General features: G+C 35.0%; 1 protein-coding gene across 1 annotated transcript in view; it reads left to right on the forward strand.

Moving 5' to 3' along the window:
* Window positions 1-14,202, forward strand: part of KLHL20 (kelch like family member 20) — a 62,582-nt gene that overhangs the window by 37,973 nt on the left and 10,407 nt on the right. Inside the window, exons 6-10 of the mRNA XM_074308377.1 lie at window positions 1,460-1,575; window positions 5,913-6,096; window positions 9,654-9,771; window positions 10,798-10,966; window positions 11,768-11,976. Coding sequence (XP_074164478.1) covers window positions 1,460-1,575; window positions 5,913-6,096; window positions 9,654-9,771; window positions 10,798-10,966; window positions 11,768-11,976 — 796 coding nt within the window. The remainder of the gene's footprint in view (window positions 1-1,459; window positions 1,576-5,912; window positions 6,097-9,653; window positions 9,772-10,797; window positions 10,967-11,767; window positions 11,977-14,202) is intronic.

Consider the following 14,202-nt stretch of genomic DNA (forward strand, 5'->3'; position numbering starts at 1 on the left):
ATAAATTTTTCTAGGTCACAAATAGAGAAAAAGTTTAAAATATTTAATAAATGAAATGAAAGTGCAGGGGGTGGGGAAAAGAGAAAATAAATAAGAAGCAAGAATTGGAAAGTGAATTAAGCTTGGCACAAGAGATACAAAATCTTGCCCAACTAGCAAACTCCCTGAATATTAGAATGTACCACCAAATAGAAGTTGAAGACACTTCATGAGGAAACAAGAAATACTGGAACAAAGTCAAAAGGCTGGGGGGAAAATAGAAGAAAATACAAAATTATCTTGTAGCAAAAACAACAGACCTGAAAAATATATCAAGGAGAACAAAATTTAAGAATCATCAGTCTATCTGAATGTCATGACCAAAACAAACAAACAAACAAAAAAAAAAACAAATTTAAACATCCTGTTTCAAGAAATCTTAAAACTACCCAGATATCCTAAAACTAGAGGTCACCCCCTTGGGAAAAAAAAAGTGAAAATTCCTAGGTACATCATAGCCAAAATCCAGAACTTCTAGGTCAAAGAATACTTCAAGCAGCCAGAAAGAAAGATTTCAAATGCCAAAGAACCATGGTCAGGATTTCACATCATTTAATAGCCACCAGTACTATGAAAGAGCAAGGACTTTGGGATATGATGTTCCACAAAAACAAAAGATATGGATTTGTAGCCCAAGAATAATTTACCAAGCAAAACTTAAGTGTAATGGTACAGGGGGGGAAATGGATCTTTAATGAAATAGAGGAATTCCAAGCATTCCTGATGAAAAGACCAGACATACATAGTTGGATACAAAATACATTTCATTCATCAAGGAAATATAAGAGAAAGAATAGGGAGAAGAGGGTAGGGACGATTAGAGAGAAGGTAGCCTAATAAAATGAATTAATCTTAGAAGATTTGCAAGAAATATAGCTCTTTCATGAGGCAAAGAATGGGAATTTGAGGGGGTATGGGAAGTAGATGAATGTTATATTATGTGATGGATTACTATTGTAATGAATTCTTATTAGCTTAACAACCAACCAAGATTCCAAAAGATTACCACTGAAATGTGCTACACATCTGATAGAAATAAAGGAATCAGAATGCAGAATGAATCAGATTTCTTTTGCTTAAGGCCAATGTGAAAATGTGTTTCAATTGACTACATATTTGTAATGGGTTTTGTTTTTCTTGTGATCTCATTGTGGGTCAAGAAGTGGTTAGGATGAGAAGGGAGATCTTGACTGATTAAAACAAAGTATATTTGTACACAGCAAACCATGTTTAGTGAAAAAACAACTACTTCACAATTTTTAATGTGACTTGTATTATTGTTCTTATCTTAGGTTATAACTGGCATTTGTAACTTATTTTGATATATGCTTGATGCTTTTGTTCAAATGTCATTCCTAAACATATTAAAGGTTGATAGTGTTACTCATTCCTCTAAAATAAAGTTAACTTTTTTCTCCAGAGATCTGGTGGATGAAGCTAAAAATTACCTTTTATTGCCGCAAGAACGGCCACTGATGCAAGGACCAAGGACACGTCCACGAAAGCCTATTAGATGTGGAGAGGTACTATTTGCAGGTTTGTGTTCAGTCTTCTTGGCTGTGTGATCAGCTTTGAAATATTAGTTGTATGTATATTTTCATGTCTGCCTGTGGTAACCCATTTTTATAAAAAATCTATGATTTGAAAGTAATGTTAGACAAAAACAAACAAACTGACTAGGTGTTCATGCAAGGCCAACACCTTGGATGGGATTTTCATCTTAATAATCTGGGCTTCATCTTGGAATGTCAGAAATGTAGGGTTGATCACATTTTGCATAATGAATTAACACTAACCAAATTCAGAAGAAACTATTCATGAGCTAGAATGCCCTTTATATTTATAAAAGGCATTTGTGGGAGCTTTACTTAGCCTTATAAACAATATTGATTTTTCACCTGATGGATAAGTTTACTTAAAAAAAAACAAAAACAAAAAGGTTGTTGGGTGAGTAGAATTGAATCAAGAGATGTGAATATTCTTACGGGATATTTTTATTAAGTTGAGTAATTTAATTAGTTTCCCTTCTCTGTTATAGGGATATTTCTGCCTCAACAAAAAATTTAGAGCACTTTCTATTTTAGATGCAAAATAAACACCAATACATATTTATTTGTTAGCTATTCATTTTTCTCAAATACATGTCATCTCTTCTGTTATGGTACATGTATTGCACAGCACATATCTCAATAATATTTTTTTCTACATTATCTCTATTAACAAGAAGCCATTTTGCCTCTGCTTGAGGACCTCTGTGGGGAATTCCCTATTCTTTTTTTTTTTTTTTTTTTTTTTCTGAGGCTGGGGTTAAGTGACTTGCCCAGGGCCACACAGCTAGGAAGTGTTAAGTGTCTGAGACCATATGTGAACACGGGTCCTCCTGAATTCAAGGATGGTGCTCTATCCACTGCGCCACCTAGCTGCCCCCAAATTCCCTATTCTTAAAGAAATCTATTCAACTTCCAGAAAGTTTTAATTATGAGGAAACTTTTCCTAATATTAAAACAGTCTATCACTGCAACTTCCGTATTTGTGGCACATTGGAAGGAAGACTAGTTGGGAGTTGAAAGATCTGGATTTGAATCTCAGCTATGCCATTTTATGACTGTGAGCAAATTACTTACTTTCTCTAGGCTTCAATTCCTTCATCTATAAAATGAGAAAGTTGTGTTAAGTAATTTCTAAGTTACCTTCTAGCTCTGAATCTTTGATGTATTCTTTCATTCCTCTTTGAAGTACAAAAATCTAACATCTTTATTCTTGCCATCACCTGTAGGCATTCTACTACCATGTTGAAAAACTGACAAATGAATTGTGCTTAAGCACAAGTCAGGCCATAACACTTCCTTACTCAGTAACAAATGACTCCCATATCTATCACTAGGAAAAAATATAAACTTTTTTACTCATCCATAGCATTCTATCTCCTTGATTTTACATTGGCTATCTTCCATCCACTTCCTCCTCTCCTTCACTGTTATAAAATCCTTTACTTTCTTCAAGGTGCAATTCAAGTACTACCTTCTCCATAATGTCTGTCTTTATCCTTCCAAACTGTGGTGCCATTGCTTCCTAATTACTTTATATTTAGCTACCTTACATTAACTTCATATTTAAACTCCATTTGCATTCTGCACATAAATATATGCATGTACATATTACATATGTGGGTTATTACATGTTTGTTAAGTATATTACATGTTTATATTGTCTTAACACAATACAATGTAAACCCTTGAGCAGGGATGATTTTTTTCCTCTTTTTGTCTGAATACTAACCCCTAAGATAGTGCCCTCCCAATAATAGGCATTTAATGCCTACAGATGCTTGTTGGCTGATTGATAAAGAAGTGGATGTATTAAGGATAGACTATTTTTTATAAAAATTAAGCGGTAAAAAGTAGAATTTGTACAAAGTAACAGAGTCAAGGAAAAAATTCTTGCTTTTTAATATGAAAACTTAAATATATTTGTAAATTGTGGGGAAAAGGCCAAAAGACAAAAATACTAATGATATGGATAATCAAAAGAATAAGGTAACTGAAGACCTGGGACAGATGGAAAGCTCTGGCTTCAGAGTTAGTCCATAAAGTAAAAAGGCCTCATTCCCTGAGATTAAAAGGAACCAAGAAAAAATGAGTGAGGATATAGGTTAATAAGAATACGCTAAGTAGAACATTATACTCAAATGGACCCAGGGCATATCATCCACCAAGGCAGGTCATAACCAGTATGACTCTTATCTATAGAAATTTGCCATAGAAAACCCACCCAACATCCTAGGGCCACTATCCTCATTTTCCTTAATATTATGAGAATACCATTGGAGAAAAGGAACTAGCCAGTCTTCTTTAATGTACTGTATTTTGGTCATTTTGAATTGAATGTGCCATGAACATATGACACGCCCATAGCAATAATCATTCCCCTTCAAATCCACCTTTTTAGAATTCCTGGATTCCTTCATACCTAAATCCAGGTAACCCTTTCTACATAATGCATACCTTTCCAGATTTCCCCTTTTCACTGCTAGTTCCACTCTCACAAAACTATCTTATTTTTATTTTGTATTTCCTTATGTGTGTCTATATTATCTCTCCTATTATTGAATGTAAGCACTCTTGAGAGCACTGATTTGACTCACTTTTTTATCTTCATTGCCCAGAACAGTATCTGACACAGAAAAAAGTTCTCATTAAATATTAGTTGGTTGATTAAGATGAAACATCTTAGCTTGGTATAAAAATCTTGGATTTAGAGACAGTACCTGAGTGGAAATCCCAATTCTTTCCCTTACTGATTTGATGTTCCCGAGCCAAGTTCCTCTTCTTCTCTGGGTCTCTAAGGAAACTTCCCGTCCTAAGTCCATTATCATATGATTTGGGGAATTGTATAGTCCAAAGCTACATTTGAAGTAGTTTTTCATAAAATAGCATCATACATTTTTGAGATTCCCATACCTTATCTGATATATTTTCCCATAATTTCATTCCATATAAACTTAAATGATGAGCACCAAGGACAGTGACGTTGGATGTATTTTGCTATGCTGAGTATGTTGTATCATCACCTACTGCTTTGGATATCACAGTACTTATAACATCACTACACATAGCATTGGAAGCACTCAGCATTTTCTGTTTTGTCTTCTTTGGCCATAGGAAAGTAATTTATTTTTTAAAACTTTCTATTTCTAAACTAGTATTTAGAAATACAGTTCTTATGCAACAGTATTAATTTGATTTTGAACCATTTCTTCCTATTGAAATCAGTTTTTAATAGTTACCTTAATATTTACCAAATTTATCTTTTGAATTTTTGGTGAGCAAACAGAATTCCATTATTGCTACTAATCATGATGTTAGTAACTAAATTAGTTTAAGATTTTGAATGGCTTCCTTTTTTCTAGGAACTTCCTACATAATTCTCAAAATAGCATTTCAAACATTAATATTTATCATCCTACCCACAAATTTTTCTTTAAGTCTATTTAGTGTATGTGATTTTCTGATTTAGTTTTTGAAAATAAAATGATAGTACCAATACTTTATATTCATGCTTTATAATATTTACAAAAAATTTAACTACTCTATCTCATTTCATTCCCAACCTCTTGCTATTTAGTGATGAAGAAACTGAAATGGAGCTTAAAGTCCCAATTGATTCGCCTAAGGTCACATAGCTTATATTCTTTTGGTGACAACAACATATATTCAGATAAGAAAGTACAAAATAATTTCAAAAAAGGCTTTATGTAGGGAGGTAGCATCTTAACTGATGTTTGAAGGAAACATTAAATTTTTTTTAATTTTTATTTTTTTGCTGAGGCAATTGGGGTAGAGACTTGCCCAGGGTCACACAGCTAGGAAGTGTTAAGTGTCTAAGGTCAAATTTGAACTCAGGTCCTCCTGACTTCCAGGCTAGTGTTCTATCCACTGTGCCACCTAGTTGCCCCTAGGAAACATGAAATTCTTAAGAGTGAAAGTGAGGAAGGAGAACACATTAGACATGATTGACAGAGATGAGATAACATGTTGAGAGGAGACAAGATATTGAATACAAGAAAGATTAAAAAGCTAAAAACAAAAAATCCAATATATTTATTAACCCATTATACAAATAAAGGAAAAAACCAAGCTTTTGCTTTCTACTCCTGTTTCTACATCAATCTCTTTTTAAATATATAAACCACTTGGGAGTGAGAAAGTTCAATAAGGTAAGCTTTGTTTAATTTGATATTTCTTAAATAGTGAAAAATCTTTTTTAAAAGATATTTCTCATTTAAACTTAGCATGGGGCCAAGATTTAAAGACTTCTTTGTTATTAAGATATGTTTTATGTTTTTGATTCACCTTTTCTTTTGTTTCTCTCAGTGGGTGGCTGGTGTAGTGGGGACGCCATCTCTAGTGTGGAGCGATATGATCCGCAGACCAATGAGTGGAGAATGGTAGCATCAATGAGCAAACGCCGCTGTGGAGTAGGAGTCAGTGTTCTTGATGACCTTTTGTATGCAGTAGGAGGCCATGATGGATCCTCTTACCTGAACAGTGTTGAAAGGTAAGTGAAAGCAATTTTTCTCCTCTATTAATAATAATAATAATAATAATAACTAACATTTATATAGCACTGTGCCAGGCCTTGTGCAAAGCATTTTATAGTTATTATTGCATTTGAGCCCCATTGCAACCCTGAGAGGCCTATTTTATGGTTGAGGAAACTGAGACAAGCAGAAGTGAAGTCATTTGAGGCCAGATGTGAACTCAGGTCTTCCTGATTCTATGCCTAGTACTTTATTCACTGCGCCATCTTGCTGATAATATCACATATTTCATCTGAAGGCTTTCAGTCTTTATATGAATTTAGGTAAAAGATGTAACAGTATTACTGTAGCATTATTCCTGTCATCTTAAAATCACTAAGTTTTTGTGAACAACCATTAATTGGTCTCTAAAATAGTGAACTCTGAAATTCCCCTTTATGACCACAGCTTTCTATGTATATTCTGTCACAGTCCCTCATTTTTCTTAAACCTATTATTTGCTCTCATTGCATCTTCTAGACCTTTATCTCTTTATCTTATTCAAGTTCTATCAATTCTTTTCTGGTTTCACTTGCCCTGATGTCTCATTTCAACAATGCTTTTGTTAATCATTATTGAATCTTTTGCCTCTTCACTTTCTACCAGTTGTCAACCCTCAGTCACCTCTACCAGCTCTGCTTTTTCTGTTCATTCTTGAAAGATATAGAATATCCTGGATTAAATCAGGGAGATTTGTTGATTGGGTCCATCTGAATTATCACTGCCACTTCAACCAACACTATTAAGTCTTTACAGAGGACAGAACACTTATGTGCTAGGCACCAGAGATGGAGAAGCAAAAAATAAAATAGTACCTTCCCTTCCTCTCTTTATTCCCTACAATGAATATGTTATAGTTTTCTACTCTACTCAAACCCCAAATCATGCTAATAGTATTTATTAGATATGAAAAATATCAAAGCATCTCATTCAATTCTTTGCCCTTTCTATTCTTCCATCCTATCTCAATGTAGTCAACCATTCTACTTAAAAAAGTCAGCTCTTTCAGTTTTTCTCATGATTAATTTAATGTTATTCTTTTGCATGTTCTTTCTTATCATTTTTTCTTTTACCTACCTTTCTTTTTTATTTTCTTTCCCTCCACCTACAAACAAGCATTTGTTCTCAAAAAGTACTTCACTATGCAAAATCACAATAAAAACTGAAGGGCTTATTGGAAAAATGAGATTGGAGTACATACAACACTCAAAAACTTTGTCAGTACCTCACAGAAAAGATAGCAAGTTAATAAAAACAGTAGCATGATTTCCTACATCTTTAATGCTTGAGAAATAAATACTAGTAGCATCCACAGCTTCAGACTACTGTTTGGCCTGTATCCTAGTTCCCAGAGGATGCAGGCTGATAGAAGCCTTACACAAATTGGGTAGACCACAACTACAGATCACTGAAAGGAGGAAGAGGTTTAAACCAGCCCTTCTGATCCTTCTGCATCAGAAGATACACAATAAATATGGATAGCATTTTACCTTGACAAAGCCCTGAAATTTGCTTGTGGAAGGGAGTCCCAGAAAGATGGTGGCTTGTATCTTACTGTGCCATGGCATAATTTTCTCTGGAAAAAATGAAGAAGAAATTGTATAAAAGCAAACTTGAAATTCACATTGTGCTCAAAAATGTTCCCTAACATATCAGTCTCATCGCAGCAAATTTGCATTTTAAGACTTGACTTTGAGAACTGACTCTATACAATACTTAAATGCATCCATTATCAATGTGAACATTTCTTTTGATGATACACCAATTACAACCATCCATGTCTACCTATCCTATATGAATCTTTTCCATATCCTTTCATACCTTTACCATGGGGAATTATCCAGTGTGCGAGATACCTTTTTCATTTTGGCCCACAACATATGAGCTGTCCATGGTTATTCCTCACCTTGACCTTGTCACCAACCCATCTCTTTTTAGACTTTTTAATATCTCTTTTAATATCCTTTATAATTTTCCTTTGCAACTGCGGGGAATTACAAATTTCTTATTCATTATGTGTTGTAGTCTGCTCATACACACCATATGCCTCTTCATTCCTCCTTTAGTTGGTTAGTTTTGTAGAGTTTTTTAAGAGACTAGTATTTCATTACTTACAACCATATAATACCACTTGAAAAAAGTTAACGCTAAAAAAAATGAGTCTTAGTTTCAGGGAAGAGCTTGAGGGATATTGAAAAGATTCTCCAGTATCCCAAAGGCAGTTCAGCCTATTCTGTTCCTATTCAGTGCTAAGCCCAACTCATTTATATTATACAGGATCTCTATTAGTGGTAGACAAGCTGTATAGATTCTACCACAACATTTTGTAGTCTGAACAATAGGCTTTTTTCATCCAGTTGGTTTTCCTAGTATGGCTTAATTAGGAAAACACTTTAGAGTATTTATAAACCTTTTTTAGAAGCTATGTAATACCATGTCTGGATGCTGTCAACATAATGTCATCTACAAAAGCAGGAGGCCCCTAGAGGCCCCTTTAGAGACTTAACACTTACTAGCTATATGACCCTGGATAAGTTATTTAATCCCTACTGCCTTACAAAAGCAAACACCCGAGAAACTACATTATTTATGTAAAATCTCTTTGATTATAATTCTATGCCAAATATATTTCATCTATCTTTCTTGGTGGCTTTTCCTCTTTCTTTCATCTTCTTATTGTAGATATTACTCAAAAGTTCTAGTCTCAATCTTATCCATTCAACTCTTTGTGAGTAAGTTGCATATCTTATATCTACAATTCCTACCTTTGTCGAGCATCATACTCACATTTTCAGCTATCTTGTAAAGATTTCTACCTAAACTCATTATATCTAAAATTAAACTAATTACTTTCCCCTAAAATCTACTCCTTTTCTTGCCTTTCTTTCTTCTGTTAACTACATCACCACTTTGCTAGTTCTTTATGCTTAAAACCTCAGAATAATTTTTGACTTTTTTTCTCCCTTAAGGCCTTTTCCGAATGATAACTAGTATTTGTGTAACATTTTCAGACTTGCATTATCTCATTTTTATTAACTTATTTGATCCTCACAACAATCCTGTGAGGTAAGTGCTTTTATTATCCATTTTACAAATGTGGAAACTGAGGCTAATAGATTAAATAATTTCCCCACGGTCACATAACTAATAAGTGTCCAAGAGAGAATTTAAACTCAGGTGTTACTGACTCCAAGTCTAACATCCTATGCACTATACCACTCAGTCCTCTCCTACCTTATAATGTAGTATAATCCAGTATACCCAGTGAGATAAAAGCATCTGCCAAACTTAAAGTACTATATAAATGTTATCTGTTATTACCAGATTTAGAAATGTAGACTCTGAATTTGTTCTAGGTTTCCAGAAATCATTAATAAAACTGTATTTCCCAATGAACATTGTTTTAGACATAAGCCTATAGAAAGGGAAAAATATATGACATTTGTATCCCCTTTGACAAGAATTTGTAAATTAATCTGAGATTTCCTGTATATGTAAGGTAAACTAAACTCAACCATTGATTTATTCTTGACAGATATGACCCAAAAACAAATCAGTGGAGCAGTGATGTGGCTCCTACCAGCACTTGCAGGACTAGCGTTGGAGTAGCAGTTCTTGGAGGGTATCTGTATGCTGTGGGTGGACAAGATGGCGTTTTCTCACATTATAAAATAAAATAAGCTTCTGAGTGGAAAGAACTATAGAGATCTTTTAAAAGAAGCTAAAAGGTATTGATTTGGAATTCTAAAACTCTACTATTATTTAATCCAATTCCAGTAGAGCCTATTAAGTGTCCATTATTTATCCTTCATTCTTACCATCTGATCAGCCCATCTTTCTTTTCATTCATACATTTCTCTTCTAGCATTGTTTGTACCACTTCTTTATAATTCTTTGTTTTTAATGTATTATCCCATGCTAAAACCCATCATTTGCCCCTTCCATTTTATTTAGGAAAATTCTTAATTTCATTTGTTCAGAGACTATAATATTCCATGATTCACAACCATATAACGATAACAAAAGAATGGTGGGGTTTTAAAAATGGTTTTATTTCAGAGAGAAACTTGGCAATCATTAAAAGAATTTTGTTAAAGATCATTCTCTTCCCCCAATTAACCAGTCTTGTCATCACTCTGCATTCTTCGTGTGTGTGTGTGTGTGTGTGTGTGTGTGTGTGTGTGTGTGTGTGTGTAGTATCTCCATGTTAGCTAGTACTTATTTATATATTCTCTTTTTAAGAGATCATTATATGGATATTTTTTTTTTATTTTTATGTATAGTATGTTTTTTCTTCAAGATCTGAGGCTAAATACTTGGCAAATAGTTTGCCATTTTCTTCTCCAGATTATTATTTTACAGAGAAGGAAACTGAGGCAAACAGAGTGAAGTGACTTGCCCGGGTTCACACAGTTAGTATCTAGGGTCACATGTAAACTCAACCCTCCAGGCCTCATGTTATATCTACAGTACTATCTAGCTGCCTTAGAATCTGAATTTTCAAAATTTTCTACTTATGTTTATATTTCATTGTGACTATGACATAAATCCACAGGGTTTTTCCCCAACAGTTAATTAAAATGTTGACAGTTTCACTGCATTTATCAATAAGCAAAATTATATCTTCAAGGATCTTTGGTGTAATATAGGTCCTGCAAAACAAGTTGCCTCCTAATTAGAACATGTACTGGAGCTTTACATTTTCTTACTACAGATATGACCCAAAGGAGAATAAGTGGACTCGAGTAGCTTCCATGAGCACCAGGAGGCTCGGAGTGGCAGTGGCTGTGTTAGGAGGATTTTTATATGCTGTGGGTGGTTCTGATGGGACATCTCCACTCAATACAGGTTAGTCCTTTCTAAGATTTGACTGCCTCCCAAAAACATGAAATAGCTCCCAATATGTCAAACCACTAATTATGTTAACAGCACTTACTATGTACCAGGTACCGTGTTAAGCACTTTACATTTGCCTCATTTCATCCTCCCAACAATTCCAAGGAGGCTGGTGCTATTATTATTCCCATCTTACACATCTGAGACAAATAGAGGTTAAATGACTTGATCTTCCTGTCTCCAGGCCCACCTGAATAAAGTTTATCATCTAGACACTGCATGTGTCTAGATAGATTGGCATCGTCTAACCTTTGCCTTTTCCTTAAATTGTTCCACAATTTTTAGCCTTCTAAGATCTAGCAAAAGTGTTCCTTCTTTTCCTTCCAAGCTATTAGACAGCTATGGAAAACAAGAATAAGACAATTTCTCTAACGTGGTCACATTTCCAAAGAAATGCCTTGTATTAATCTGTTCTTCATATCACTGTCCAAGTAAACAGATTCCCATTGTTAATGGAAGTAGTGATTTTAATTATTACCAGTTGTAGACAAAGTGAAGATATTGCCTGAGTCTGTTATTATTTTCTGTCTTTCTTAGTTTGGAGAGTAAGACTGATAGTAAGTGATTGGCTATATTTAAAATTGTGACATGGAAGGAAGCTAATATCCAGGCTGTGTATTAAGAATTTGCCTTATTTAAAACTATAAGGTATTGAAGTCACAGTGATCCAGGCTTACAAAGTTCCACTGACAATATTTACTGAAACTATGGAAATGTTTTGAAAATCCCTTAATGATTTTATTTCCCCTGCAGTGGAGCGCTACAACCCTCAGGAAAATCGCTGGCACACAATAGCCCCTATGGGGACCCGTCGGAAACACCTCGGCTGTGCAGTGTATCAGGACATGATCTATGCTGTAGGAGGCAGAGATGACACCACTGAGCTCAGCAGTGCTGAGAGATACAACCCTAGAACCAACCAGTGGTCTCCAGTGGTGGCCATGACATCCCGCCGAAGTGGAGTAAGTACCAGAGTACTAGAGACCTGAATGGCTTCTTTTTATTGGGAGCTTGTTGAAGGGAATTATATGAGGGAAACATTCATTCTGTTGGAAAAATGTGGCCTTTAAAGTAGATTGCAGTAGAATTAAAGCTATGGACTGCTGTTAATTAATTGTTTAATTTACTGTAGATTTTGTTTATCTAAGTCTACCTCTTATGCACAGAGGATAATCTACCTCTTATGCACAGAGGATAATTTTTTTCAATGTGTCAGTTCTTAAAATGAAACTTTTTTGTACTTTTGTCACCAGCTAAAACTTCTATTATCCAGTCATGTCACAGTTACAAAATATTAAAAAAAAAAAACACTCAATTTTTTATCTTTTCCAACTCTGTAACAATCTTCAACTACTTCTTTCTCCCACCCCAATTCTGTCTGTAATCATTATAGCAAAATATACTTCTATGACTAAGTCAACAAAAGGCAAATACAAGACACTACCCATCTCCAGGAGTCAATTTTATTCCACTCCAGGGATATAGGTCCAGATTAGGTTGGTTTGGGAGATTTACTGAACAAAACATAGCCCTGGACAGAGATGACTTCTAGTGTATTTTCAGTACATTTTTTAGTACCGTACTTCAAAGAGGATGGGAAGGAACTAAGTATTTATTATATTCCTGCTATGTGCTGAACACTATACTTAAGATTTTATGAATATTATCTCATTGAATCCTCCCAACAACCTTCTCAGGTCAGTGGGTAATATAGTTGAGAAAACTGAAGAAGATAGCAGTTAAGTAATTTGCCCAGAGTCACAGAACTAAGTAACTATCTGAGATCCAGGTCCAGCATAGCATCCGCTGCACTTCTGATGTGGTAGAGTAGTATATATAAAAGTGCATCTGAAGTAGCTGTGCAAATCCAGATATTATTAAGGCAGAAATTAGTATCTTTCCACTACCATAAATCCTCCTAGTTAATCAAAAAGTATTTATTAAGCACCTACTATGTCCCATGCCCTGATTAGAGCTCATATTCTCCTGGGACACGCTATGTAATTGGATGAGTGGGTGCACTTGTGTGCACAGAACACATTCAAGACAAATACAAAATAGTTTGAGGAGGGCTACAACCTGTATGTGGGGGCAGAGATCAGGAAAGACTTCACATAGAAGGAAGAGCTCAAGCTGAATCTTGAAGGAACAAAGTATTCTAAGAGATGTAGGTGAAGAGGAAGTGAATTCCAGGTATGAGAAATGGCAAGTACAAAGCCAGGGAGGTGGGAGAGAGAGGTGTTCTGTGAGGGATAGCAAGATGGCCAGTTTAGTTAAACCATAGAGTATGGAAAAGGAAGTAATATATAATAAAGGTATTACAGATTTGGACCAGATTAAGAGGGGATTTAAATGCCAGGTAGAGGATCCTAGAAGCAAGAGAGAGCCACTAAACTTGACTGAGTAGGGAATTGGTATGGTCAGACCTGCCCTTTAGAAAAATCACATTGATAGATATGTGGAAGATGAGTTGGATAGGAGAGAGAATGAGGCAGGAAGGCCAGTGAGGAGACCGCTGCAGTAATTCATGTCAGGATGATAGCCTGAATTAGAGATGTGGCCATAGCAAGTGAGAATGCTTCAGATATAGCACATGTTAATGTGAGAAAAAATTGCAAGATTTAGTATCTTAGACTAAAAAGCAACATGTACAATGAAGGAAAGGAGTTGATGAAGATGCCAACTAATTGCAAATCTGTGAGACAAAGAATGATGGTGCCTTCAAAAGATATAGGGAAGTTTGAAAGAAGTAGTTTTTGGAGAAAAGATAATGAGTTCTGTCTTGAACATGTTGAATTTGAAATGTGTCTGTAATTTCAAAGTGTGTAGTGTAGTAGGCAGTTGGTGATGCAAGCCCAAAAGAGGAAAATATCTAAGGGAATAACATATTAAAAAGAACTCAGATGCAGGGTAGATGAAAAGACCTAAATCAGGGTATCTTTCCTGCAGGATGGGTAACACTCTCCACAAATCGTGGCAAATGGGCCTAAAAGTCAAACTGCACAAGAAATTCTGGTCATTGTTCAGTCAGAAGGAGTAAGAAGGGGACATTAGCCAGGAAAGGTTGCTTCAGAATGGCCAGGGCAGAGAAGAAGGAGAACAACAGAAAGAAAGAAAAAGTTGTTTTAAGTGAGAATGAACAAATACTAGATTGCATTAATAATAAATTAAAATATCCACATGGCCAA

This window comes from Sminthopsis crassicaudata, chromosome 4, assembly GCF_048593235.1.
Source record: "Sminthopsis crassicaudata isolate SCR6 chromosome 4, ASM4859323v1, whole genome shotgun sequence".
Lineage (NCBI taxonomy): Eukaryota > Metazoa > Chordata > Mammalia > Dasyuromorphia > Dasyuridae > Sminthopsis > Sminthopsis crassicaudata.